Source organism: Centrocercus urophasianus, unplaced genomic scaffold, assembly GCF_019232065.1.
Source record: "Centrocercus urophasianus isolate 14NV4802_14NV808 unplaced genomic scaffold, USGS_Curo_1.0 seq_15, whole genome shotgun sequence".
In the NCBI taxonomy this organism is placed as follows: Eukaryota; Metazoa; Chordata; class Aves; order Galliformes; family Phasianidae; genus Centrocercus; species Centrocercus urophasianus.
The window spans coordinates 38760530-38786981 of NW_024884697.1; the positions used below are offsets into that span (position 1 = coordinate 38760530).

The 26452-nt window shown below is 35.2% G+C and overlaps 1 protein-coding gene across 1 annotated transcript in view; it reads left to right on the forward strand.

Annotated features, from left to right (window-relative positions):
- METTL25 (methyltransferase like 25) overlaps nucleotides 1-26452 on the forward strand; it is a 54660-nt gene that overhangs the window by 2186 nt on the left and 26022 nt on the right. The window contains exons 2-5 of the mRNA XM_042815713.1: nucleotides 3700-3864; nucleotides 8112-8212; nucleotides 12562-13179; nucleotides 15854-15998. Of these exons, the coding sequence (XP_042671647.1) occupies nucleotides 3700-3864; nucleotides 8112-8212; nucleotides 12562-13179; nucleotides 15854-15998 (1029 nt within the window). The remainder of the gene's footprint in view (nucleotides 1-3699; nucleotides 3865-8111; nucleotides 8213-12561; nucleotides 13180-15853; nucleotides 15999-26452) is intronic.

Below are 26452 nucleotides of genomic sequence, written 5' to 3' on the forward strand. Positions count from 1 at the left end.
TATAAGAAGAGATTTGTTCCATATGTCCAAATGACACTGGAGTCATGTACCCCAAATACCTTACGCACAGTGTGCGTAAAATGGCATTCTGATTTCATCTGGTAAAACCTTTGCTCTCTAAGAGTTTGTGCATTTATACATTCACATTCCAAACACTACTATGGAAGTTTTCCAGAATCCCAAGTGAAATTAAAGGGGAACACAGGCTACACTTGACAGAATTTATTTGGAAATGGGAGGTCGTCAGTTCAAATTCACATGGTTCTGCAAATTAAAAAGTGACATTACTATAGAGTGACACAAAACTGTTATTGTGCACAATATTTTATTTTACTGTAGGGATTTTGATGAGTACACATGCTAAGCTGTAATTTTCTCTTAGAGATAGATAAGCAACAAATTACAGTTCTGTTGTATGGTACTGTGTGCAAGAGGAAGATTACATGTTCTTCAGCTTAGTTTTAAAGAATATTTTCAGACACTTATCAGATATTTCATTGTAATGATGACATAAAGGTTAGAATTCCTGGTTTCCAGTGGTACTATACAGATTTTTTTCAGATCAGTTTTTAGATATAGAAAATCATTTTATATACTTCATACATTTAAAAGCTAACATTTGCCATATTGTTTCTTGTTTATCATGTGATTTCTGCAAATTGGACACAGGCACAGAAAATCTCTGCCTAATTATTCTCATATTTTACTGTAAATTACCATTTGTACTACAATTCCATTTTTTTGGCATATATTTCTTTCCTCCAAAGACCTATTTGCGAGTATTTGGACTGTCTGGTTAAAAAGACACATTAGATTTCATCTTGAGAGCAACCAAAGTAGAAACAGTTTGAGAAAACTGTTTTAATATTTGTGAATAGTAAGTAGTCCAACAATTGCCTTTAGTGTGGAGATGGTCTGCAGAGATGTGTCTTACTTTTTGGCATAGGATGGTGTCATTTCCCCTTGATATTTGTTATCTGCAGAATATTTGCTTGCGCTGTTGATCTTTGTGAGCTATTTGAAAGGTAGCTTGAAAAATTAGGGTGAATGTCTTCCTTGTATAGGTTTAATGTTTTTCCATAGTGTCATCAGGGTAGGGTGGTGTAAGATGGTATACGTATGGTTGCTTCTATTTTTCTGCTGTAGCTAGGTTTTGGCTAGCCCTTGTGCAAAGGCTTATAGTAAATGGGATTACATGAGGCTGGTGACCAGTCACTAGCAGGGGCTCCATTTTAGGGCCAGTTCTGTTTAATGATCTGTATACAGGATTTAACAGTATACCGAGTAAGTTCACAGATGGCACTAAATAATGAGGAGTTTTTGACTCCATTGATAAGAGAGGCCTTGCAGAGAGATCTTGACAAAATTGGAGGGCTGGACAATCACTAACCGCATAAAATTTAACAAGAGCAAGTGCTAGATTCTGAAATCAGGACAGAGTAACCCCACGTATAAGTACAGACTTGGGGACAAGAGCCTGGAGAGCAGCCCTGACAAAAGGGATTTGAGGGTGCTGATTGATGGCAGGTTGAATGAATTGTTAGCATGCCCTGGGAGCCAGAAGGGCCAACTGAACCCAGTAGGGCAGGTAGAGGGATTGTCCCAGTCTGCCCTGTGCTGGTGTGACCTCACCTCCAGTGCTGTAGGCAGCTTTGGGTACCATGATATAAGAAGGGCGTAAAACTATTGCAGAGCCTCTAAAGGAGGGCTATAAAGATGAGGAAGAGTCTGGAAGGCAAGACACATAACGAGTGGCTGAAGTCATCTGTTTTGTTAAGCCCAGAGCAGAGGAGCTGAGCAGAGGCTTCATGGCAGCCTTCAGCTCCTCATGAGGGGAGTGAAGGCACGGCGCTGAGCTCTGCTCTGTGACAGTGACAGGGCCTGAGGAAATGAGGATAGTCATGTTGAGGATTGGGAAAAGGTTCTTCACCAAAGGGTGAGCGGGCACTGGAACAGGCTTCACCTCCCACCCAGGCAGTGGTCACAGCCCCAAGCTACCAGAGATCAAGAGACATTTGGACAGTGCTTTCAAAAATGTGATTTGATTTTAGGTGGCATTCTGTGGGGCCAGGAGCTGGACTTGGTCATCCTTGTGAATCCCTTCTAATTCAGAATATTCTATAGATCCTGTGCTAAGTTTGTTCATATAATTATGTTGCATTTAAAGATGCAAATCTCCAACATATTATACACCAATAAGCTGTACAATATGTACAGCTGAGGGTCAATATAATAAAACAAGAGGTGTTACTTTTGGAGCACCCCTGTATTTCACTTTTATCTTTCTTGAAGGTTAATCAACTAAAGATTAGCAAATGTTCTGAAATTCAAACAAGAAGCAGTCATTTAGAGTGAAAAATGGCTTTCCTTTTTGATTTTGTTTCACAGAGAATTACTGGAAAAAGTGCCATGCAGGCACTGAATTTAATTCTGGTTATGGCTTAGTATTTATGCTTTCTTAGTTCTATATGTTTTTTTACTAACTCTTGCCTTGGTATTGTTATACTGTGAAAATAAATGTATTGACATTTTTGTGACTGTTTTCCATAGACTGAAATTTATATGAGATCACTACTCATGTATGAAAATTAAGAGTATTAGAAAGGGAGTGAATAAAATAGATCTATGCTTTGTACAGGTGGGCAGGCCAGATTCTGGAAGGTTGCTGTGCTAGGTATGCACTTGCTCATTATCTACCCATGAGAGAAAAGACAAACCAGGAAATATTTTTAAAATGAGTGTTACAATTTGTTTGCAGGTCTTGCTAGCTATCATCTATTATAAAACATTTGTAAGTGCTTAGAGATCTAAAATTACTTTTACCAAAACTATAGAGAATTCAGCAAATATGTTTAGCTAAAATACAGAGGAATTAGAAAATTCAAAGCAATTTCAGATTTAGTAAGTGATTCTTACCAATGTATGTTTCACTTAAAAATTGATGTGCATTTTTGAAAAGGGAACATTTTCTGAAGAGCTAACTAATGCCAGACTGAAATGTTTCATCCTCAGTCAAACAAAATATGCACTGGAATTTAACTTTGGCTCAAACCTGATTGGTAATAAAAATTAATTTAATTCTCCCAGCAGATTCACCATAGAATCATAGAATGGCTTGGGTTAGAAGGAATCCCTGATGCATGCAGGGCAGCCAACCTCCACATTTAATACTAGACCAGGCTGCCCAGGGCCCCATCCAGCCTGGCCTTGAACACCTCCAAGGACGGGGCATCCGCAGCCTCTCTGGGCAGCCTGTTCCAGCACCTCACCAGCTACAATGCAGCTTAGAAGTGATGTAAATGTAATGTGTACAAGTCAAAACATTTCTTATGTTGAACAGCTTCAATTCTTATAATATCTAGTAGTATATATATTTTCAAATGGAGATAACTAAGAAAGGCATAATGAGCATGTTTGTAAATAGACTTGATGATGTTTACTGAATTATCTTGTTGGTTATATTAAAATAGCTGTGCTAAAATAATAGTTTTCCACATCTGCACTAGTTCAGCTAAGAGCAAATTTTGACCTGCAATCTGAAAGGGGAGGAAAATAGCTGTAGAATAATGGCAAATTTTCACATGTGAAATAAATTGTTACTTCTGTCTCATACCATGTTATTTATTGCTTTTTGTTCTATGGGAAGATGCTGCAGGGGTGCTAAGCATTTCTAATAGAAACCTCTTCTTTTCCGTACAGATGACAACACATTTTCTGACGTGTTTTGTGAAAACTCCAAGAAACTTATCAATGTACACTTATTTGCCCTCGCTGCCAAGCATTATTCTTTGCCTAACCTTGGAGTGTGTACCCCATTAGAAGAGATACTTGAAGCGCTGAGAGGAGACAGCCAAGAAGCAAGTGGTATATTTACATTTATATTTCAGTTTTTAATTCTCTCGCTACAGGATCTGCAGAGTTTTTGTTCCAGAGGGCGGTTTTGTGTTGTTTTTTTGTTTTGTTTTGTTTTGTTCTTACATGCATTTCTTTCCTGCATGCTTCTCAACTTCAAATCTCATTTGTTCTTAGATAATTTCTTCACTGCCATTTCTTAGAAAGTGGCTTCTTGTGCTTAAATTTCAGCAGAGGGGTGACAGCATTCAGGCTTTTGTTGAGATTCTCCGTGTTTCAAAGGGGTTGAGATAGGCAATCAGGCACATCATTATTTCATATACAGATGAAAAATCTTGTTAATTCCTTTTGTTTTTCTTCTCCAACAGCAACACAAATTATAACTGCTAGTATTGGGGTTTTCTTTGTTTGTTTTCAAGTCTCAGTCTAAAGTCAGGCAGCCATACCTCTTCAGGTGCTGTTTTTTTGCACACAACTTTTGTTTAATGTTAGACATGTGCTTGGGCATTTAACTGAATATGGCCCAGTAAGAATCTGATATTTCAAAAGAAGCTGCTTTTATTCATTCTGTATTTTTTGGACCAGTACCAAATATGTGTCCTAAAATTAGAGTAGGTTCATTTGCTGTCTTTGAAGAGATTGGCTGAAAACACTCTCAAGGTGGTATCTTTACATTGGAAGTCTTCCCTCTAATTTTTTGTTTGTTTGTTTTGGATGATGAGCTTACATTTATGCTTTGACTGCTGTCATTTTCACTGCATCTGTTCTTTATGGAATCTTCAGTCATAGGTTTCTCACCATCTTTCAGATTTCTCATTAGTTTTTCAGAGACAGACTCTAAGCCAGTAGCCTTTGCTTTTTAGTGCACTTTGTCACTGTAATAAATTAAAATGCCTCTGATGTTTCCCATCCTAAGTGATAGCAACAATTTAGATACATTAGGCATCTCTCCTGTTTTCTACAGCAATCTTCTCTTTCCAATTTTGCTATTTTTCATATTTGTCTCCCCAGTTTTAGATTTCTTCAGAATTACTGAAACAGCTCAAATAGCCTTAATGGTTTGTTGTGCATTGATCTTGCTGTAAGTTTAGTTCCTGACTTCTTTCCTTCTGCTGTTTTTCTGCCTGAAGCCTTTTTTCCTCGTTTGACAGCTGTGTGCTGCTTTCCTTTTGCTTACTCTTTAGCTATTAGCATTTTCGTTATGTTCTCATTCTCTGTGTTCTGCTTAATTTTCAGTAATTCTGTAGTTCTTCCTTGTTATATATGTACATGTACTTGAGTTCATGCTTGGATTGACTTTCTCAAGCAAAAATACAAGGATTCTTTCATCATTTTCCTCATGCAGAATGAAACATATAAGACAATTACTAATTATTTTGTTCTGTGTCTTGAAGGAGTTCTGTTTTGTTGGGTAGCTGGGATCTGGGTTTGTGGTGTAGTTATTCTAATGGTACTTCACTGAGAAAATGTTCTAATGTTCTGAACATAAACAATGGTATTATAATTCAAAACCTTTGTGTTGAACTGGCAAAGTATCAGTTAAATTAACTTACTTGGATGAATTAACTGCGTGTGTAGTTCTCTAATTTCTATAGCATATTGATGCAGACATATTACTATTCTTATTTAGAATGATTACCTGAAAAGGTTAGTTCCAAAATTTAAGTGTAGTCTGAATGTGAAGTGTTTTTTCCATTCCAATGAAGTTCTCTGTGGCCCTCATTGCCCCACTGGATTGCTTGTGTTGAGTGCAAGGATCCAGAAGATCTGACCCAAGAGGAACAAGCCAGTAAGGACAATTTCTCTTTTATACTTGACATAAGGAGAGAGGCTTGCTAAAATATTGAAATAGCAGTACTTTCTACCTTTTCATTGTGTTTATGCACTATGTAATAGTCATGCAATTGTTAATAAATCTATCTTTAAATTACATGGGCTGTCTGAATGATTTTTAGCATATGGTCATCCCAGTCCCTGCCAGTCTTGGCTGATAAAATTAAATTGCAGTACTGTAACTTCTGTGTAGATAGTGTTGTAAATTATGAATGGACTGAAAATTTCTTTTAAATCTGGTATATCTGACTTTCAACAGGTAGCAAGGGTATAAAAGATCTGGAAGATCTGCATTAGGCATATATGAAATGCATTCGCTCCTCACTTTGTCTAGGTCAGAACTAAAGATGTGGGTACAAATAGCACTGTAGAGTTAAAGCAGTTTTTCAATTGGAAAGCATCTACTTACGCTAGGGTTCACAATGTAAACAAGCAGCATTTCAGTACCACTTAGACATTAAGCTCTCTTTTACTCTGTGATATCCAGAGTACTTCTGTAAAGTATTGGAGCCTCACTTTCTTCTTAGGTCACAGAAGGATGTTTTGGGCATCTAAACCAGACCTTAAAGAGTTGGTTTTTTTTTCCTATTAGATTGACATATGTTTGCTTGTTTGCCAAAATGATTTAAAAACAGACAAACACAAGGCTATTGCAATCAACATTTAGCAGAAAACCCAGCAAAAATAAAACTAATAAAAGTAATCTTCTGCAAGCAGTGCAATTTTGCATGTGCTGAAATCTAGGCAGTTTTCATTCTGCAAAATGTAGGTCTAAAAATAATTTAGAAACTGTAGTAACTAAGGTGATAAATATATGTGTAGGTGTGAGCACACAATTTTTTTTCACCTGGAACCTCAGTTCCTTTAAGTTGGGTCTTGTTTCAGGGTTTGCCCCTGGCATTTGAAATACTTTGGCTTAAGTGCTGTTTGAAATTCTATTGCAGAGTATTACCATGTCAGTCATTTGATCTTGTATTATAGCAAAGGGTGGAAGGTGCGATATGTGATGATGGCTCAGAGTGAAGGGGCTGCTTTGGAGACCAGACAAACAAATCTTTTATTTCTTTAAAAAATATTTAATATCTGATTCTTCATTTTCTGCATTTTCTTTTTCTTTTCTTTTTTCTTTTTTTTTTTTTTTAATTGAGCTTATCCAAAAAGTTCAAAAGTAAAAAAAAAGGGTTTTTTTTTTCTATTTTTTCTTCTTCTTTTTTCATTTGAAATAGTTACAAATTAAGAGTTTTTGGGAGGCCATAGAGATCTTCACCATTTTAAGCAAATGGGAGTCTTTAGTGAATATTTTAGCAAAACACTTGTTTCTGTTTTTTTGTTTCGCTTTGTTTTGTTAAAAATATTTTAGGCTATTATTTTCTTCTGTCAGTTGTTAGATTTTTAATTGTCATAGCAGTTTGTTATTAAAAAAACAGATGTTTGAGAAATTGAAAGATCCTGTGGGTTTTCAAGAAATAGAGAAAACATCAGGTTTCTCATGAGCTCAGTGCAGTTCCCCACTCTCTTTTAAATAAGTAATGCTCCTGGCTCTGTTCCCAGCATGGTCTGATCAAGGAATGAACATAGATTTTACCTAATGATCAGATTTTGGACAGACGAAGGCATACTGTGCAAAAAGCAGAAAATGGGAATATATTAATCCGTTTTGTTTTCTAAGATCATGCTCACCAGTAGCAGTCCTCTTTCTTCTACCCTCACCTAGACTTTCAAAAATTGCTATCAATTTAACTCATAAGGTTTCTCACAAGGGAGCTGCTTCTGAGCTAGTCCTTAGTTGTAGAGATGTAGCTACGTAAACTGGTGCTAGAGGTTGGTTTCATCTCATTAACATATTTTGAGTCATTTTCTTCTGAAAACATATAGCAGTTCTATTATCTATCCATAGTGTAAATAAAGGGGAAAAAACACTGCATCTTTCTTTAAATTTTACCAGCATTGTCATAACCTTTATTTAAGGTATCTCCCACTTGATACTTTGAACAAATCTGGAGAATTAACAAACAACACTGTGTGACTGTTAATTGTCCTTGCCTTTATATTTCATATATGTAAATATCAATATGATAAATCACATAAAAATTAATCTTTTTAAATGAAAAAATAAAAGAAAGTAGTTATTTGGTAATAGCTTGTGTCTAATATCTGGTCAGGTCTTAGATACTTACAGTTTTTTAAAAAAAAACTACTTTAAAAGTGCTATATTTTAAAGTGTTGATTTTTTTCATTTATCTATTTTTATGTATAATTCAGTTTAGTCTTGTAACTGCTCAGTGGATGTTTAATTAAAGATTACTGCTCTTAAAGTATAAAAAATACTTAGAAATGCTTTTAGACTGGAAAATATTCTAATGGATTATAAATGTTTATTATTATAGATTGTGTCAATATGTATATATTTTCTTAATCTGATACAGGTATCAAAACTGATGAGTTTATGAATAATAAGAAATCGCATGAAGTACAAGCAATGTCAGAGCTGGTAGACAAAATAGCAAAGTACTGTGGTTTAAAGCAGGTAAGAAGGCATTTCTTAATGTATGTTACTGTTTAATTATCTTTGTTCTCTTCAAATACCATATTTTGATATTTTTCCTCGCAGCTCTCATTTTTTCTACAAATAATATAGCTAAAGAAAAGCCTTTAGGGGCAAGCTGAAGGGCAGTTTTGTTTATAAATGGGTTGTTCTCAAGGAACTGCCTTTTAGAGAGCCATGGTCATTTTGTGACTCAAAAAAAAAGTAAGAAATCTTTTCATCCTCTGTATATTGATCAGCTAAAAATTGCACTGCTTTTTGCTAGGCACAGACAGTGCCTTGTTTCAGTTGCTGCCTTCTATTGCTGGCAATTTACTGTAGACTTCAGTAGAAGGACAAAACTTCAATCTTCACCTGTGAGACGCACAAGAGTAACACATAGGGAAAAATGCAGATAATCTAAGGAATTTTGAAACCACATGCATCAGATGGCAAGTTCATCCTTGGGTGATGAAGAATTGCAGCATTTCTCTTCCAAAATGCAACTGTAACTTACCCTTTTCTTAATGTCATTAGGATTGTGTAATTCACTAAGTCATTGTTACATGAAAACCTTGTAGATGTTTACTAATGCTTCTCTTGGCAAAACACAAGCATCACAACACTTGACTTCTTTCAGTACCATATTTCACATTGTATGTGTTAGACACATGTTATTTGCTCAGACTGAGTTCATTTTAGATAATGTAAACGATATGTTCTGATGAAGTATTCTTCATAGGTTTGGGTCAGTGTCTTTAGAAGCTGAAGATCAAAATTCTGAACTCTAACTTATCTGTTTTGTAAGGAGCAGCTGCAAAGGGCAAAGTTCTAGGCAATCTCCTCATTACAACTGGGAATCTCGAGTAAACAGAGAACTGCAGCTGAGGCCAAATATTACTGGATGAGTTGCGGTCTGTGAGCATCTGTAGTTACTCAGAGATGGTATGAGATCTCTCCAGTAGCTCGATCAGGAGATAGCCACAGTAACAAATGTGGATGTCCTGTACAACCGTAAAGTGTATGCACTCTATAAAGTGTGAAAATGCAGTAGTAATAGATACACAAAAGTAAATTCTAGTCATTCTATTTGCATATTTTTTTGCCTTGCTTACCTCTTCCTTCAGGTGAGTGTCAGTTGTTCAAGTGTTGAAGACTTTCATGTACTGAAAAAGTTTTAGAAATGTGTAGTTTGCAAATAATGTGATACTAAATGTTCTCTGCATTTGCTAGAAGATGAATTGGTGGTGTTTCATATACCATTTTCATTTTGATTTTAAATACTTCCCATGAGATTCGTGAGTGAGAGGAAAGAAAAAGCCATAATCAGAGAGTGAAAAAGTAGAGCCACCTTAATGACCTCAACTAAGTCTCGATGTAGCTGGTTACTAATAAAATCTCAAACTAACAATCATTAAGTATCTGTCAATGCACTACAATTTCAGCCTGTGATGATGCACTTTTATCAGATGACTTGGAGTATCCTTAGGATTATTTTCTGTTTATTTTTTGAAAAAATCGTAGCATTTAATGAAAAATATGGTTGCAATATATCTCTGAATATGAAATGCTGACTGCTTTATATTAACTTTTTTCCATTTTAGTCATATACTGTGAGAGAATTTATTTGTTCAAAGTTACAAATCCCTAATATATGAAAAGAGCTTTCCAGTACATGTTAAAAAAGAAAAAAACAGAAAAGCCTCCTTCCCAGTTATTAAAAAGCAACTTCTATTGTTTTGGTTACCTTTCAACTTAAAACAATATAAGGATTGTAAAGTTTTAGGAGAGTGTTTTCTTTATTGATTTTTTTTTCTGTCCTACTCGGCAAAACAAAATGTATATAACATTTAATTAAAAATGCTAGAGCTATGAAAACACAACACATGTTTTACAATAGCATGTGTCCTCAGGGTGTTTCTTTCAGATATTACAGATCACTGACGGGTTGAAAAATGCCCTCCATTTCACCTCCATACCATGATGTATAATGGGCAGTAGAGCATATTGTCCTCTTGTGGTATTTTACAATATACTAAACATATAGTAAAAATAAAAATGAAAGCAAAAATTCTATTATTACTGTAATTACTTTGAGATTAATGATTTGAATTAAAACATTAAAGCAAATTAACTGAAGTTTTATTCAGTTGTTTACTGCTCCTCTTTAGCATCATTGTCCTCATACAAGCGGAACTTTTTAGAAAGAAGTTCTTGATTAAAGTGTGAAAAGAAGCCATTAGTAATTTTTCTTTACTTAATTGCACATTTGATGTATTTGTGAAAGTTTTCTTTGGAAATTGCAGCATGTCCAACAGAAGTTGCAAGTATGATGTAATTCGGCATTCACCATCCATTACATTTGTGATTTGGTGCTCGGAAAAGTTGTAAGGCGTATGGAGTTCTTGACTGTGTGCTGCCAGAAGGTGTATTTAAACATAGTACCCAGCTCACTATGGACAGGACCTTTGGAGATCATTATATCATGGAAATTTCATTTTAAATGTTCATGCTTGGCAGATCTGCTATGGGTTACTGGTTGTCTTTCCTTATGTCATCAAGGGAAGGTAAAACATGGATTAATTTAATCCACTCTATTTGTTGAGCACAGGATCATTGCATTTTTAGTCAAAATTTCCTCGTTTCAGAGCTAATTTCCCAGTGCTAATTAAACAGTGTGTTATTTTTTCCTGAGAATAGATGCCTTATGCCAGGAAGTGTTCAAGATCAGCTTGGACAAGGCTTTGAGCAACATGCTCTGTTGGTCTATTCTCTGCCTATGGCAGGGTGCTTGGGTGATCTTTAAGGTCCATTCCAAAACAAACTGTTTTGTGATTCTTTTCACTTGTAAACAGCTGAAAAAATCTTCAAGAACCAGCAGTTGGTCTTTATAGCCACTAGAGATCATGTGTATGAGTCAGGAGTATTCAGTAATTCTCTGCCCAAATACTGACTTCACAGAAGTAGTTAAAATACCTTGTAGAAGTGGAGATGTGCATATTCTGCATAATAATAACATCTGTTACATGAATTACTCTTGGGCACTTTTCTTTCCTTCAATTTTAAATAATCTGAGATAATATTAATGATTAATGTAATATATGACTGTATCTTCTCCTCACTCAAGAAATTTGAGGATTCTCATGTACCTAGACAAGTAAACATGCAGTAATATTATATGGAGAAGGCAAAGGAGAAAGGTGTGTATAGCCTGAGTAGACAATTTTTACTTAATGGCATGTATTCTCCACTGTTTTTTTTTTGTAGTCTTTAATGGCATTTATTTAATCTTTTCTTCCTAATTCCATGGCTGTACAAATCTTTTGTATTTTTAGAATAATTTTTTTTCATTTCTGTCAGGATATTTCTGAACTGCATATTCCTACCTAGTTAAAACATACGCACTTGTGTTTAAGATGGATACATGCAATATATTCTGGCATTTACACTTACGCAGTCAGTCTCTACTTATGAATGTTCAACAAACCAAGAACAAGACATGAAAAACATTCTCAAATTAATCTTTTTCAGGGACATCTACAAAGTCATTGTATATGTTCAGTATATATTTTTTGATTCATATCTGAACAGAAGTGAATGTTATGGTTTCCTTCCCATAGAGAAATGTCACTTAAAGTGTCACATGCTATCTGCTACGAGAGAAACTGAACTTTCAGCTGGTTATCATTCCTATTCACACCTTCCTTCAGAACAGGCAGTGGAAAGCACATGGGATATACCAGGCCCTTTGTTTTATTACAAAAACATCCTTCTGTTATACTGATTTGTACAGATTATTTTCACGCACACAAAAAAAGGTATAAATAGGTGTTCTGACGTAAGAGGCAGTATTAATATGGCATGTCTTTAGGTCACCTCTGAATTGATTATGTTAAGCACTGAGACTGCAGACATTTTCTTCTGTGTGCGTGTAGTAGACTCCTAAGTGTCTAAACTTCCTATGAGTATTTTAACCCCGTTTGGCAAGGGCAGGTGGTAGTGCTGGTGATTTATGGTTATTTTCTTTAACAGAAGGAAGTTCTATGTCAAAATACATACTGAAAGTATTTTCCAAAAGCGTCAGGACATGTGCAGTGCATAAGCATTGCACTGTCTGTTTCCTAAAGGAAACCAGTTTTGACTTAATTCTGTTTTTTAAAGTCAGAAAGTGTGCCAGAAAGCAGATTTAAGTGTAGTAAGAGGGATAACTGATAAAAGTCATTATCAAATCCCTGCTTAGTTTTTTAAGGAAATATTTTGCGTTTGATTTAAATGTGTCTTGTTGCTCATTAATATGGTACTTTTTTTTCCTTTTTTCTATTTTTTTTTTTTCCTTTTTCTCCATTATCAAGGTGATTGATATAGGTTCTGGAAAGGGCTACCTGAGTTCATTTTTGTCTATGCAATATAACTTGAAAGTTTATGGAATCGATTCATCGAAAACCAATACTAACGGCGCTCATGAAAGGAACAGGAAATTGAAGAAACACTGGAAAACTTATCAGAGTCGAGCAAGAGTCAATTCTGAGACCCAGAGGTTGGAAAAGCCAATAAAAAATGAAGTTAAATGTAAAGCTATCAATGAAAAGCCCTTAAGTAATAACAGCAGTCTTCAAAGTCAAGACCAAGGGACTACCCAAGACTTAGTTCCTTCTTGTGTTTTCACAGAAGTAGCTGTATCTGAGACCAGCAAACAAACTGAGATCAATTTGGCTCAGGCACAGTCTGATGAGAGCAAGCTTTCCGAAGAGGCTCTTGCTGTTCTCAGTGTTCTGCCTGCTGATGCTGTAGAATTTTTTTCTTCATCCCCCTGTAACTATGGGGAAGTCCGTGAAGAGGAAAAAGCACGAAGAAAAATGGCTTTTATGAAGGCAAAAGAGAGCAAGTCAAGTGAATCAAGCCTTTATTTTCCATTGACCTCCTACATCAGCGCAGAAACAGAACTCAGTGACATCATAACAGATTTAGAGGTTACGTCACTAATATTTGAAATATATTTTCCTTTGTCTTTATATTGCTGTTTTCGTACATCCGTAATGTGTGATGTGTGTACATATGTGAATGAATACTCTGACCCAGCTAGTTTACACTAGTATGTATTACAGATTCAGAGATTATTTTTCTACTTCAGTATATGTGTTAGTATTGTTTCGAATATGTAAAACAGCCTTTAGAATTTATCGAGTAGATGATAATCAGATGTCAAAATTAACAGTACACATATTAACATATTCGACTGTCTTACAGATCACAGATGATTACAGATGACATCTAAGTGTTTAAGAATTTTTTATTTACCAGGGAGACAAATGTCTTAAGCCCTGGAATTTCAGTTTTCCTGAAATTTCTTGAAGTTTGATATTTTTATAATTTCAATAAAATTTTGAAGGCATGAAGTAATTTATTGAGTACATTACTCAACATCAGGAGTTTATAATGAGCTGTATATTTAAATAACGTTATATTTTGGCCTTTCCATGTTACTTAGTAATCTGCTAGCTGGCAGGAACTGTGTCTACACATGCAAGTCCAAACCCAGCTGCCCAAAGACAGTGACGCAAGTCTAGAAGCTGCTACTGTGCCTGAGCTGACATATGTTGATTGAGTAGATACAGTCAGCCTTTTATGGAAAGATGAAAACTTGTATGCGTTCATATACTCAAATGTGTATTTCATTTCTCATTTAGGAATACATGTTTGTGTTATTACTTTCTTTACATACCTCTCAACAGTAGGTAAAGCATCTGCCTTTAACATTTGCATGTTTGGATTTTATATCCTCTTAGTATATGATTTGTATGATATAAAAGGCAGGAAAAATCCTCCATCACTGCCTGTCTTTAAAAAAACTTAACTGTAAAAAGTAAACACTGTACTGTGGTAAAAAAAAAAAAAAAACAACAGACTGCATGCTACATGTGATGAATGTGCATAATTAAAATACTTTAAAAAATGTAATCATTTAAATGGCTCTAAAATATTTTTGGAAGTTTTAGAAATGTTGTTTTTCAAATAGTCTTACAAACATTTACATTTATTATTTTAACCATAAATTGTGTTTTTGTCTCAGTTTTTTCTAAACTGGGGGGAAAAAAGTGGAATGTGTAACATTAGTATTTACTGATTCATACTGTAAGTCCTGAAATTCATTTGAATTGCTGATGAAGTGTGGGGGTAGAAATGTGTGTTTGTTTGTAGCCCTGGACAAATGCTGAGGTACAAATTTTACTGCACTGACACCAGTGATCCAGAAAGTGTTTTCAGTTGCACGCAGGCAACCTCAGCGAAGTCAGGGATGGTCCAGAAGCGTGCCTGACCCAGGCAGATCATGCTCATATTGTTCAGAGGTTTTGAGCATTGTAATGTGTTTCCTGGATATGGAATGGATGGCATGCGGAATCGATAGCCATCTTCCACTCACTTTCCCCTGAAAGAACCTCTCTGACTTTAACTCAGTGGTTTAAATGCTGCTTTTGCAAGTGCATGTCTTCCATTAGCCTCCAGACATCGGTATTGTTCTGCTCTGTTTTATGTGGAAGAAAAGCTTTGTGGAATGGTGAGCTGGAGCTGACAAACAGGAAGAAAAGTCTTTAAAAACTAAGCTGAACTGGAACTGAACTTTTGCCACCAAAAATTTGCTAAGAAAAGCAGAGGGCAATCAAGGAGAAGTAGCAAAGAGTGAAAAGAAAGAACAGTAAGAAAAAGGAGTTTGTACAGTTTCACACAAATGTGTACTATACAGATACAAAGTAATAAAAAAAATAGATATGTACGTAGAATCAGAAAGGTTCCACAACTGAACGTTGGCTAATTATTTGTTGATTATGTTTAATAAATACGACTGGAATTCAAAGCAATAAGCACCATGTTTAGATCCCAGTGCTAGAAGGGAAAAGTCTTGTTCTGAACAGTGAGAAGAGGGGTGATTTAGATGGTGAAATAGAAGAAAATGGGAAACTGAGGAAGAAGGAAACCAGAAATTAAAGTGGACGGAGGAATGGAGTATCTGAAGTTCTTTATTTTAGGGAAGAAATTTCTGTTATTGAATCTACAGTCATAGGGACACCACAGTACAGCTACAGTTCTGGAAGTAACAAAGCAGATGAAGAAGGGCCTGTTCTTTAAGTTAAGTTTATTAGGAAGTGGTTTTGTTTTCAGCAATTCAGAGTAGCAAAAATGCCATAGATCGGTCCAACCGTCTGTATTGTGGTAGTCAATCTGAAATAAGAAAAGGAAGTAGCAGTGGTAGTAAAAATTATGACAGGAAGGCTAGGAGAAAATGGCCACTGTCCAGTCATCATGCAGATGTTCCCTCCCATGCAGTTAAATCGCTGCTGTTCACAGTCCTGAGCTTTTGCTTCCTCTTGGAGATAATGTATATAGAAACAGAGCTCCATAGATGAACAAAATACTGAGCAGTCTGGTTCCTCACAAACACTGTGTTTTCTTAAACTGGAGTGCTTTTCTTATGCCTAGAAAAGATTCTGGAACAGAACACGTGGAGCTGTCATGCAGTTGTATATTTAAACCTTGTAGATGAATAACCCTTTGCAATATGTTTGGGTTTTGGATTTTGTTGTTATTCGTGTTCTTTCAGTTGCACAGGGAGATGCTTTATATTGAGCATTTTTTTTCTCTTCCTAGGACTGTATAATGGTTGGTCTGCATACATGTGGTGACCTTGCTGCAAACACACTACGAATTTTTACTGCCAAGCCTGAAATCAAAGCAGTTTGCAGTGTAGGCTGCTGCTACCATCTGTTGACAGAACAGTATGAAAACCAAGAAGGTAATTTTTCTGTGCTCAACTTGTGGCTGCCAGTTTGCATGTTGGGAATATTATACCTTTTAATTAATAACCTCCTGATGTTTGTTCCTTTCCAATGGCTTATTTAGTACTCATTTTAATTACATTACGTGGGTCATTCACTCCTGGATGCCCTGTAGCTTTCCTGTTATGCCAATATTGCCAATATTCGTACTGAAATTAGGGATGTTAATGCAGAATGTTTTAATGTGGTTATGAATACAGCTGGTTTTATTCCATTACTTCACTCATAAAATGTGTATATGTTTTTGGCCAATGTTTTCATCCTTTTGAAATGTTTTGTACCAGATTTTGCCTTTGGCTGTCTGCATGTAGCATCCATTTATGTTGAGTTGTACATGTACAACTATAAGCAGAATTAAGTCCTTGTAATGTACTCTAAAAAACATTCATCTGAATGCTGTGCTCTGGGGCTCTGCCATTTTAGAACATTAAGAAATAGCACATTTAATAGCTTTTCTTGGAGAGACAAGCTGAAAATCATTTGGGTTCTCAAACCACAGGGGAATTTTCCTTCAAAAAAAAATGTTATTAGTACTTCTGATAGAAAACTGATATCTTTAGTTGAAAAAATTACTTACTTTTCTGTACAGCCTTCAAACAACAAAAAGTTGCAGATTATCTTTGCACAAGTGTATGAATGCCTGCTGGATTAGTTGGTTTAGCATGGAGATCTCATGCTGTTTCTGTTGTCTGCTGTTAAACAATCAACAATGATGGAGTCATTGCTAACAGAAGTACTACTTTCTGTTTGATTTAATACTTTCTGCATATCAACTCAGAAGTGTTCTAGTATAAGATATTAAAAAAGGACTTAAACTACAGCTAAGTCCTGTCACGTCGCTTTCTACTTCATCATTCAATGTCTTTTCACTGGGATTTTCTACAGCATCTTCTGTGCCTACTTCAAGTAGTGTACAGATTTACAAATGCATTAACATCTTCATTTCTGTTCAGCTCATTTGTTTTTGATCCATAATGAAAAGCATTAAGTAGCTGGCTTTTCTGAGCAAACAAGTGTAATGTAGCTGAGCTGTCTAAATGACCATCTGCTGAAGATGAAACTGATAAGCATATCAACCAAATTTGGGAAAGAGTGGATTGGCAAAGTTTATTTCATCTGTCTCAGGGAGCTATATAGACAGAAAGGCAGGAGGAACTCAGCTGTTATTCTGTAACAGTTGGCTGCTCAGCCAGCTGAGGCGTAGCTATGGGTTGACCACAACACATGCTAGCTGTGTCTTGTTTTAGTAATCTTTTTGTGTACGTTGCTCAGTATGGACCTGTGGAGTTTTGAAAGCTTTTGGAGTTTACTGATTTCAATTATTTCACAATGCTTCAAAAAAGAAAAGATACAATAGAAATTTATTCTGCTTTATTTGAAGTCTAGAAACTCAATTAGTGAAAAAAAACAAAACAAAACAAAATTATTTTACATTAAAGTTTTAAAAAGTGATGAACTTTTTCAACACTCAATTTGAGTGTATCAAACATTTGGTTGTTTCTTGTTATTGCAAAGAGGATACAGCTTCCTGCTCTAGTTATTGGATGCTTACTTTTTCCAGATCATTATGTAAGGCTTTACTAAATATTGGTACTCAGACACAACCAAAGCATCAGATGTGATAGCCCATTCTAAGTTCAAAGAAACAGATGTGCATGCAGTTTTATAATATTATGGAAATGAGATCAGACTGCGCTGGAATTTCTAGCTGTTGGATTTTCCTCTAGTTGATGGATGCAAATAACTCTTAAAGAATTCTTTATGCAGAGTAAAAAGAAATTATAGTATTCTTTCGGGGGGAAAGAACATGGAAGATAGAGTAATGCTCAAAAAAAATTATTATTATTTTTTTATTACTGTTGGCATTACTAAAATGTTGCCATATTCCCCTGGAGAGGACATTATATGATTCGTTGGTGAATGTGCAGTGGAGGGCTGATGGTACAAGGACCAGCAGTGATTCAGCAGCCCATTTCAGTGTTTGACCATCCTTACCACCAAGTTTTTTTTTTCTGAAGTTCTCAGCTGAAGTGCATAATGTCCTTTCACTATGCATCTCCAGGAGTCTGGTTTAACCTCTTCTCTTCCTTTCCATTAGGTAGGAGTTAACACTGAAGTTAGATCCTCCTTCACCTTGTCTGCAGCCCTGTAGTCCCAGTCATTCCAGTAAGGGTGGAACATCCAAAGAAGCTCTAGATGGTCTCACAAGTGCTAAAGAAAGCAAATAATCATGTCTCTGAACCTGTGGTGAGCACTGAAACACTGTTAGTTTTCTACTCATGTTATAGTCCACCTGCTGGAATCATTAATAAATTTACCAATGCTAAATATAGGAGGAGAATGACCTCTTTTGACCAGCTTGCTGTGCTATTTAATTCAACCTAAAATGCGGTTTGCTTTTTTGTCTGTCAGGGCACACTGCTGATTCATGTTGGACCCTCAACTATTCTCAGTATCCTTGTTCCAAGATTTGTTCCATAATCTTGCTGAGAACTGAACTTAGCCTGAGCATGGTGTTTGCCTTTTTCCTGTCACCAGGAACCTCCCTTGATGGATGTGACTGTTCAAAGATAATAGTGTGGCCTTCTTGTGACATCAGCGAGTTCACTCAGCTCTTGACATGCATCCCATCTGGTCTCTTGGACTTGTGTATTTCCAGATTGCTTGTGTGGTCCCTGTACTGTAGGTAGTGCATCACTTCCTCTGGCTCTGCCAGGGAAGCTAATGAAGGCCTTATGTGGAGAGTATTAGAATGCAGACTTAGAGCTAGGACTCTGTGGTGACAGACAGAAGAACTTCCTAAGAAGCAGACCAAATTAATTGTGCGGAATTTACTGGAACATAGGAAGTCACAATTGTTTGAAATCAGTCCAATATGCGAGGGTTTGTCTCTGAGGCCACAGTGGGACATTCTATTATAAATCATTTTATACTTGTTTTATCTTGGCTTAGTGGCTTTGAGGATTCTCTGTTTTAGACATGTAAGTACTTGATTTTATATTTATATTAAGCTTTTGCCTGGTTTACCTTGAGGTGCTTATTGTAAAGAAGGTTGAGAGTGTCTGTCTAAAACTTCTGCCTGTCTTGTTCTGCATCAGAGAAAAATCTCCAGCACCACCAAAGTAGCACATTTTCCATCTTCCCCTCTTCCTTTTCTTTAATGTAAATGCAGATGGTTGTTCTTCTAAGCCTTGTTAAAGCAGATGTGCCAGCCCACACAAAAGCTACTGGGGACTCACAGTTGCCATAACTTGAAAAAAATGGGCTGTACATTGCTTGGCAGTTGTATTTTATTTAATACCAAAGTCAGTCTTGTTTGAGGCCAGTGAAAAATTGTTCTTTCACTTTTTATTAAATGGGATTAACTGATACTCATGGGAAGAAAATTTACCTGTTTCAATGCCTAAAGTAGCTTTTGTAAGTCTGAGATTTTGAGATGACAAAAAATCAAGAAAATATTACTAAGCTAGTTCTGGCAGGCTGTTGGTTCAACTGGATATTGGAAGGCTGTTTTTTTTTTTTCTGAGGAGTTGCGAACTAATAGCTTACATTTCTCTTACAATCTAAAAATAGTAAAGATATAAAATTGCTCAGTTCAGTGTGCCATTGGTCCTGCTGTGAATATGTTGGGAGCAAATTGGATAAAAAGTGGATGCCATAGTCACAGTCTTGGATCTTGCAGTTGACATACAGTATATCCTTCTAAATATCTACAAGTAAACTAAATTCTTCTGGATTTTTTTTTTCTTTTTCAATGAGCGAATGCTGGAAATAACTTTGAACTCTTAAGAACATGAGAGCCTTCATTTTATTAACTACAACAACAAAAAGGTGCTGTATAATCTCCAAATTACGTTCAATTAAAAAAAAACCTGAAGCCATTGACTGTTGAGACAGTTGGCTTTAAATTTTATGGATGTCAAAGGTCGTATCAAGTACTAAACTTCAGTTAATAAGGAATGTTATGACAGCTATCAGAAAATTCTAAGTAGTTTTAGTTTGACTTTCTTTAAGAATTGGCTGTTTGTACAGAGATTCTTCTATGCATTAAATGTGCTTTGCCATTACTACAGTGGATTCCTTTGGGGTCTTTCTTCACTGTTACTGCATCTGATAGTCAATTACATCAGAATAGGAAGGATTTTTCTAGAGACTTTTCACATATATTTATTTATTTAGGGCTGGTTTTTATGGAAAAATGAAGTCTGCCTATGATTTTTTGATTGAAAAAAAACAAAACCTCTATTCCTTTGTTCAGGAATTCTGGGGAGTTGTTTTGTCTTACATTCAGCTAGCATGGTTCTGGGACATGGACTATAATTATTCCTTAACAACAACAACTACGATTTTAAGGTTCTTCCACTTAAGACTTGACTTTACTTACAAAGGAATTGATGTGTTTTTATATTCTAATTCTATCCCTCTCACCATCCATTCTCTGAAACACATCACTACCAATCTACTACGTACTGAAATCTTTATTTGATATCCCCTGTTTTGAGAAAATAACACGTGAACATGAATAGGTAGATAGCTGCATATGAATAAGCATTTCATAATACAAAATAAAACATAGATAAAATCATGGCTTCATTGATAGCAGACTGATCAAAACTCCTTTCTGAAGTTAGCCTGAGTACTGCAAATTGTGAATTCCAACTATTACAAGGTTTTCCAACAGCAGGTATCTACTCTAGGAAGGAAAAGATAAATGCTAGGCAGAGGAATTCCAGAGATCTATAGGAAAATGTGAAGGGGGGGTTATCTGCAAGGCATTCTGGATGAAATCAATAAACTGTCTGCAGAAGACTTGGTCTCTAAAGCTGAAGTTAGATACATATAAGCTTTCATTACACATCAGGTTTTAGAAACTAATGAACATAATGAAGGGATCTGAAAGGGATGCAAAGGGCTGTTGCAATTCACGTGCAACATTTTATCAGATTTGTGAAAACTGCAGTGGCTCTGAGTAAGCTGGAGTCAGCAGACAGAAATTTCAAAACTGAATTTTCTGAAGGATTCCATATGCAAACATCATATTACTCCATTCCACTGAAATATGGAAAGATTAGTCATTGTTTTAGAATTATTAGAGTGTGGATGATTTATATGTTGCCTAGCTATATTTTCAAAGATATTCCATATCCCGTGTCTTAAAATAGCTATCACTGATACCATGGTGACACAGGAAAACATATCCAAGCAAAAGATCAAAGAGCTTTATTTCCTTTCCAAGGCATCTTTAGCTATTGCTGCACCAGGCACCTTTCCATGAATTTATGACAGGCCTAACTAGTGGCTAAAACCCAGGTGTTTTCTATCAAAATTGGCCATGAGAAATATATGAAACTTGAGAAAACGTTAACTAGGTAAGTTTTATAGACATTAAATGACAGCATTATGTATTTCAATTACAAGGGTATTTTTCATGAGTAAATGCATAAAAAATATATTAAATTCTGAAACTATCTCACATTTACAATTTAGAGTGTGTGCGCACAGTAGGAGATTATAATTGAGAAAGCAAAGCTTACTATAATATGCAATAACTAAAGCATACCATACATTTGGGTTCTGGAAAGACAAATTATTCTATTTTCTGAAATGGTGGAACACCTTTTTTTCCAGATAAATCCCTTTTAGTGATGTGATTTTTAGGAAAGGTATAAGCTCAAGGAACTGTGAAATCTTTATCTAGGACTAGATAAAGACTAGGAAGTTCTAGTCTTTCCCACAAAAGGAAAAAGTCATTTTAAGTAGTTCCTTTTCTTTCTTCAAAGCAGTAGAAGTAGACTGAGATTCTGCTGTTTTACTGAGCACCCTGGAAGAGGTAAAACAACTGGAGTTATGTTTCAGCGTGTTTCAGCAGGTCTTCAATTCGTTTTATGGACTGTCTATTAATTTGTTCTGTTTCTATCCAAGTATCTGCGAGAGGTTGAAGAGATTTGAGATTAAAAGTAAAGAAAAATAGAGATCATTTTATTATCAATTATTATCAATTATTATCAAAAGAACATACAGAATTACTTTTTACAGCTCTTGAAAGAAAAACATCGTTTGCCTGTGCCTGTTATACTGCTATATGCCTAAGAAAGTTATCTGTTAATAATCTTTTCCTCTTCTGTCACTGTACAGAACACCGTTAAATTCTTTGTGCTCTTTCAAGGAGATTCAAAATAATATCCTGACAATTTTATGCCTTGAAATGGAGAAAGTGCATTGAGAACATAATATAAATAACACAGCGGAGAAGAAAACTTTTCACTTTTTTAAAATAACTGTTATTGTGATCAAGTGCAAAAAGATTAATCATAGTGAGCACAGAAGAATTACTAAAGCTATAAAATTCTGGAAGCAAGATTACATTCCTCTTTGGATTTTAGTATTTATAATATTGTTGGGATATATCACTGTATATTTTCTGCTGGTCAGAATAGTGTAATTCCTTCCTGAGCTTGTTTAAGAACAGAGTCTGCATGTAGTGACTGCCTTTGTTTGTCAAGAGCAAAGAGCAAAGAGCTTGTGGGATGTGAACTAATGCCTGTTTCTCCTGTAATTATTAAGGACTCTAAAATGAACTATATGGAAATAAAATGGCATGAAAATGATGAACAACACATGTTTGATACACCACTTATTTCAATAGCATCTGTAGGAATATAATAATAGTCTTTCAAAAATAATTAGAAAATAATTTCTTACCTTGTTTAAAAAAAAAATGCATTGTTTTGACATAAATCTTTTGCATTGTGCATTATATGCCAACCTAGTCAAATAAACATGTTTTCATACTTGACAAGAATAGAAAGCATCTTTCAAATTGAAATAAATTGAAAAGTTTCTTTAGAAAACAAAGGCCACTTTCAAATAGAGAACTCTGGAAAACTTTCATATTGAAAGTTTCTGTAAAAAGTTATTTCATTTATATCCCACAAATTTAATGACAATGGTTGTTTCTTGTAAGTCTCAGATAACTGCCTTTTACACATCTTTGTTACGTATTCAATATAAATATACTCTAATCCTTCAGTCTCCAGGCTTCACAATTTCTAGTATTTGAATTACTTGAGCAGAATTCCTTTTAAGCAGAGCATTCTCATGGAGTATTGCAAGTTCAAGGCCTTAGTGAGAAAAATTTAATATGCAGTGTGACCAGTACGTGCCAATTCCAACTTGAACGTGACAGGGCTTGTCATGTAGAAGACTCCTGATGCATTACAAGAGAGTATATCCACTCCTACAGCTATTCAGGCATAGCTCATATTTGCTACAGAAAAATGTATGTTTTTTTCAGTAAGATAAATCATATATTTGCCAACAGATGGATGAAGAGAAGTAAAAGTAGGAGGTAGAAAATAAAGTTCTGTTGATGTTACTGACTACATTAAAAGGATAGTTATATATTTTATCTATGCATATTTTGTACTTATTTCTCCTATTTTGCTAATGGGATTTATCTGATTTAGGATACAAATTCTTGTAGTTTCTTAGATTTGTGTCATGCCTTGCTGAGTGCTATAAGTCCAGCAGTGTGAAATAGCAGTAACTGGCTGCAGTGGGAGATTTTTCTAAGTAAAAGAGGTAGGTAAGAAAAAGATTTCACTGGTGTTGAAAATTGTCTCCCTTTTCTTTGGAGTTTGTTAAAAGTAACTGTAGAATAATCTGTTGTCCAGTTTAAGAAAATATTTTTTTTACATATCAGAAAATTGCAAAAAAAAAATATTTATTTATTATTAAGGAGTTCACATGAAGGTGCTATTCCTTTCGCTTCTACATTTTTAGGGTAGTTTATGGATTTTTTTTCCTATACTTCCATTTTATTTGAGCCCTTTGAGATAAGTAATGTATATATCAATAAAGACAAGCTTTTTTCCAACTTATTTAATTTACAAATTAGGAGTAATTTTATTTTCCAGTAAATATGCTTATAATTAGTGCTTTGCATAACTGTAACGTTTTTAATGTCATGTTTACAGTTTTGATTATTGGAATATAATGCTCTTTTTATCAGTAAAAATTCAGTGTATTTGGAAAATGACTGTCTTTTGAATCTTTACATAAGTAGATACAGCATAGTATTTAATATATGTATTTCCAAATCAGTGACTACATTTTTTTATTCCCCTGGTGTCTGCATTAGATTTACAGTTCACCTCAACGTTAGAAAGAATTAGTTTCATATTTCTGTTGTTGATTTTTAATATGACTAGTGATAACTTCCAAGAATTAGGTAGCAGTTCTAAAAAACAATATTTTAATACAGTGCTAGCAAAGAATTTGTTTTAATTTCCTTTCACACCTACTAACCTCAATTTTTATGGCAGTTCTTGGGTTTGTTGATAGTACCAGAATGAACTGTTGTATCCTGGGAAACCAGACTTCTTCAGAGAACTACTTCTTAGTATGTCATCTCCATCCTCACTGCACTTTCATTTGTTTAGATTGTAAATTATTCAAGAACTTGCAAGTAGTAGAGAGACTGTAAGGGCAGGGATCCCTCCGTACCTTAATATGGCCCCTGCTGACATACCAGTGCTGACATAAAACTGTCAGTAACCATTTAGTCATTTTTCACTTGTTTTCCTTAAAGGTTTCCTTTCATTTTTCAGTAATATATTTCGATTATTAATCATGTTTTATTGTGTTCTGGCTAATAGAAACAAAAATCACTTTTCTCTGCAAAGAGTGTTTTAATAAGAACATTTTAAGGAATCTTAGTAGTTTTCTAAAAAAAAAAATAATCAAAAACAGAAAAAGGGAAATGGACAATAATGCTCATGTCAAATGAGCCCTGCTTGTATTTTCTCGAGATGTACACATAAACAAATGCTGGTTTTATTCCTTGGAAGAAGTAAAGCTCTAAGTTACACAGAAGGGGATGCTCCTAAGGCTTTTTAGATTGCAGCTTTCTGTGTGGACTAAGAATGATGAGTTGCCCACAGAAGTTGTGGCTGTTCCATCCCTGGAGACATTTAAAGCCAGGTTGGATGGAGAGTTTGACCATTTACCATACACTTGACACATGGATTTTCTAGCAACTTCAAGTAGTAAAGTAGGAATGACAAGATATAGAACAAGAAATGAGAGTAGAGAGGATTGTTTTAGACCTGTTGTTATGGCTGCTTTTATCTTGACCACCAACAAGCTACCCAAGCTTGTTGGGTCCAGATAACAAAAGGGACCAGAGCTACCCAAGCAAGGATGTGATTCAGATTCAATTGTTACCTCTCAGATATTGCTCTTGGCTTTAGACAGCTGAGGAGCAGTTCTTAGTGCCAGTCTTGTGGATTCAGCCGCTTATGGGTTTTAGGTGCCGTATCACATTACTCTTCTCTGTTTGTCTTTGGCGAGAATCCTAAGATGTTATTGGCCGACAAGTATATGATTAATATAGAGATTTTTCAGTGTGCTTGGCAGTCCTTGTACAATTACCTCACACTGACAGCTGTGTCTGATCTTCAGTCAGTTGTGCTTTTTCTGTACAATTGGCACTCCTCTATTTTAGTCATGAGTATTCTGTAACTGCTCAAAGCCTATTCAAAATGGAGCCATCACATACTCTTGATTTTTAAAAAAATCTTTTTAGCTTTCTTTTTCTTCCATGATCACAGAATGAGATGCTCAAATGCATTGGATATGAAGTACAAAAATGCAGTTGAAGTGCAAACAAAATTAATGTGTCTGAACTTCAGGTATTAAATGCTTTGAAACTAATAAAATGAAAAAAAATTCAATCAAGAAAACCTTTGAAAAACAACTCAATGAACCAGTGAGAATTAAGCATCTTAAACACTGAAATCACACACTAGTAGAGATGCAAACTGGGGAATTATACTTCATAATTGTAGTGGAATTTGTATGTTGGAGAGAAAGATTATGAAGATGAATAAAGATGAGGCACTAACACATCCAGAGGAGTCAACAGAAATAGATGTTAGTGTCAAAATAATAGCAGTTGTGAAGGAGATGTTACTGTATTAATGGAATAAAACAAAAGATAAGAACACATAAAAAGGAAATAGAAGTTCTTTTAAGAGTATACATTGCTACATGCTGTATTTTACATGAGCTGATTCTGATCACACTTCATAAATAAATGGAGTTGGAAGTGTCTGTATCCAACACAGTTTTTAAGTGGTAACAGACAAAAATGTATTTAAACATTCAAGTCTGACAAGGTAATGCAGTGATAATTCACCGAGTGGTATTATTAGGTACTGGTAATAATACACCATCCTAAAATACATTCCAAATTCAAATATTAAATGTGAATGTTTTAAAGCTTTAATGCCTTTCTGTATTAAAGTAAGTGCCAAAGAAATCATAGGTGAAGTTCAATACAGAAAGCATTTTCAGTCTTAATGGTGATTTGTAAGGTAAGTATAAGATACTTGCCACTAAAAACTGCAGT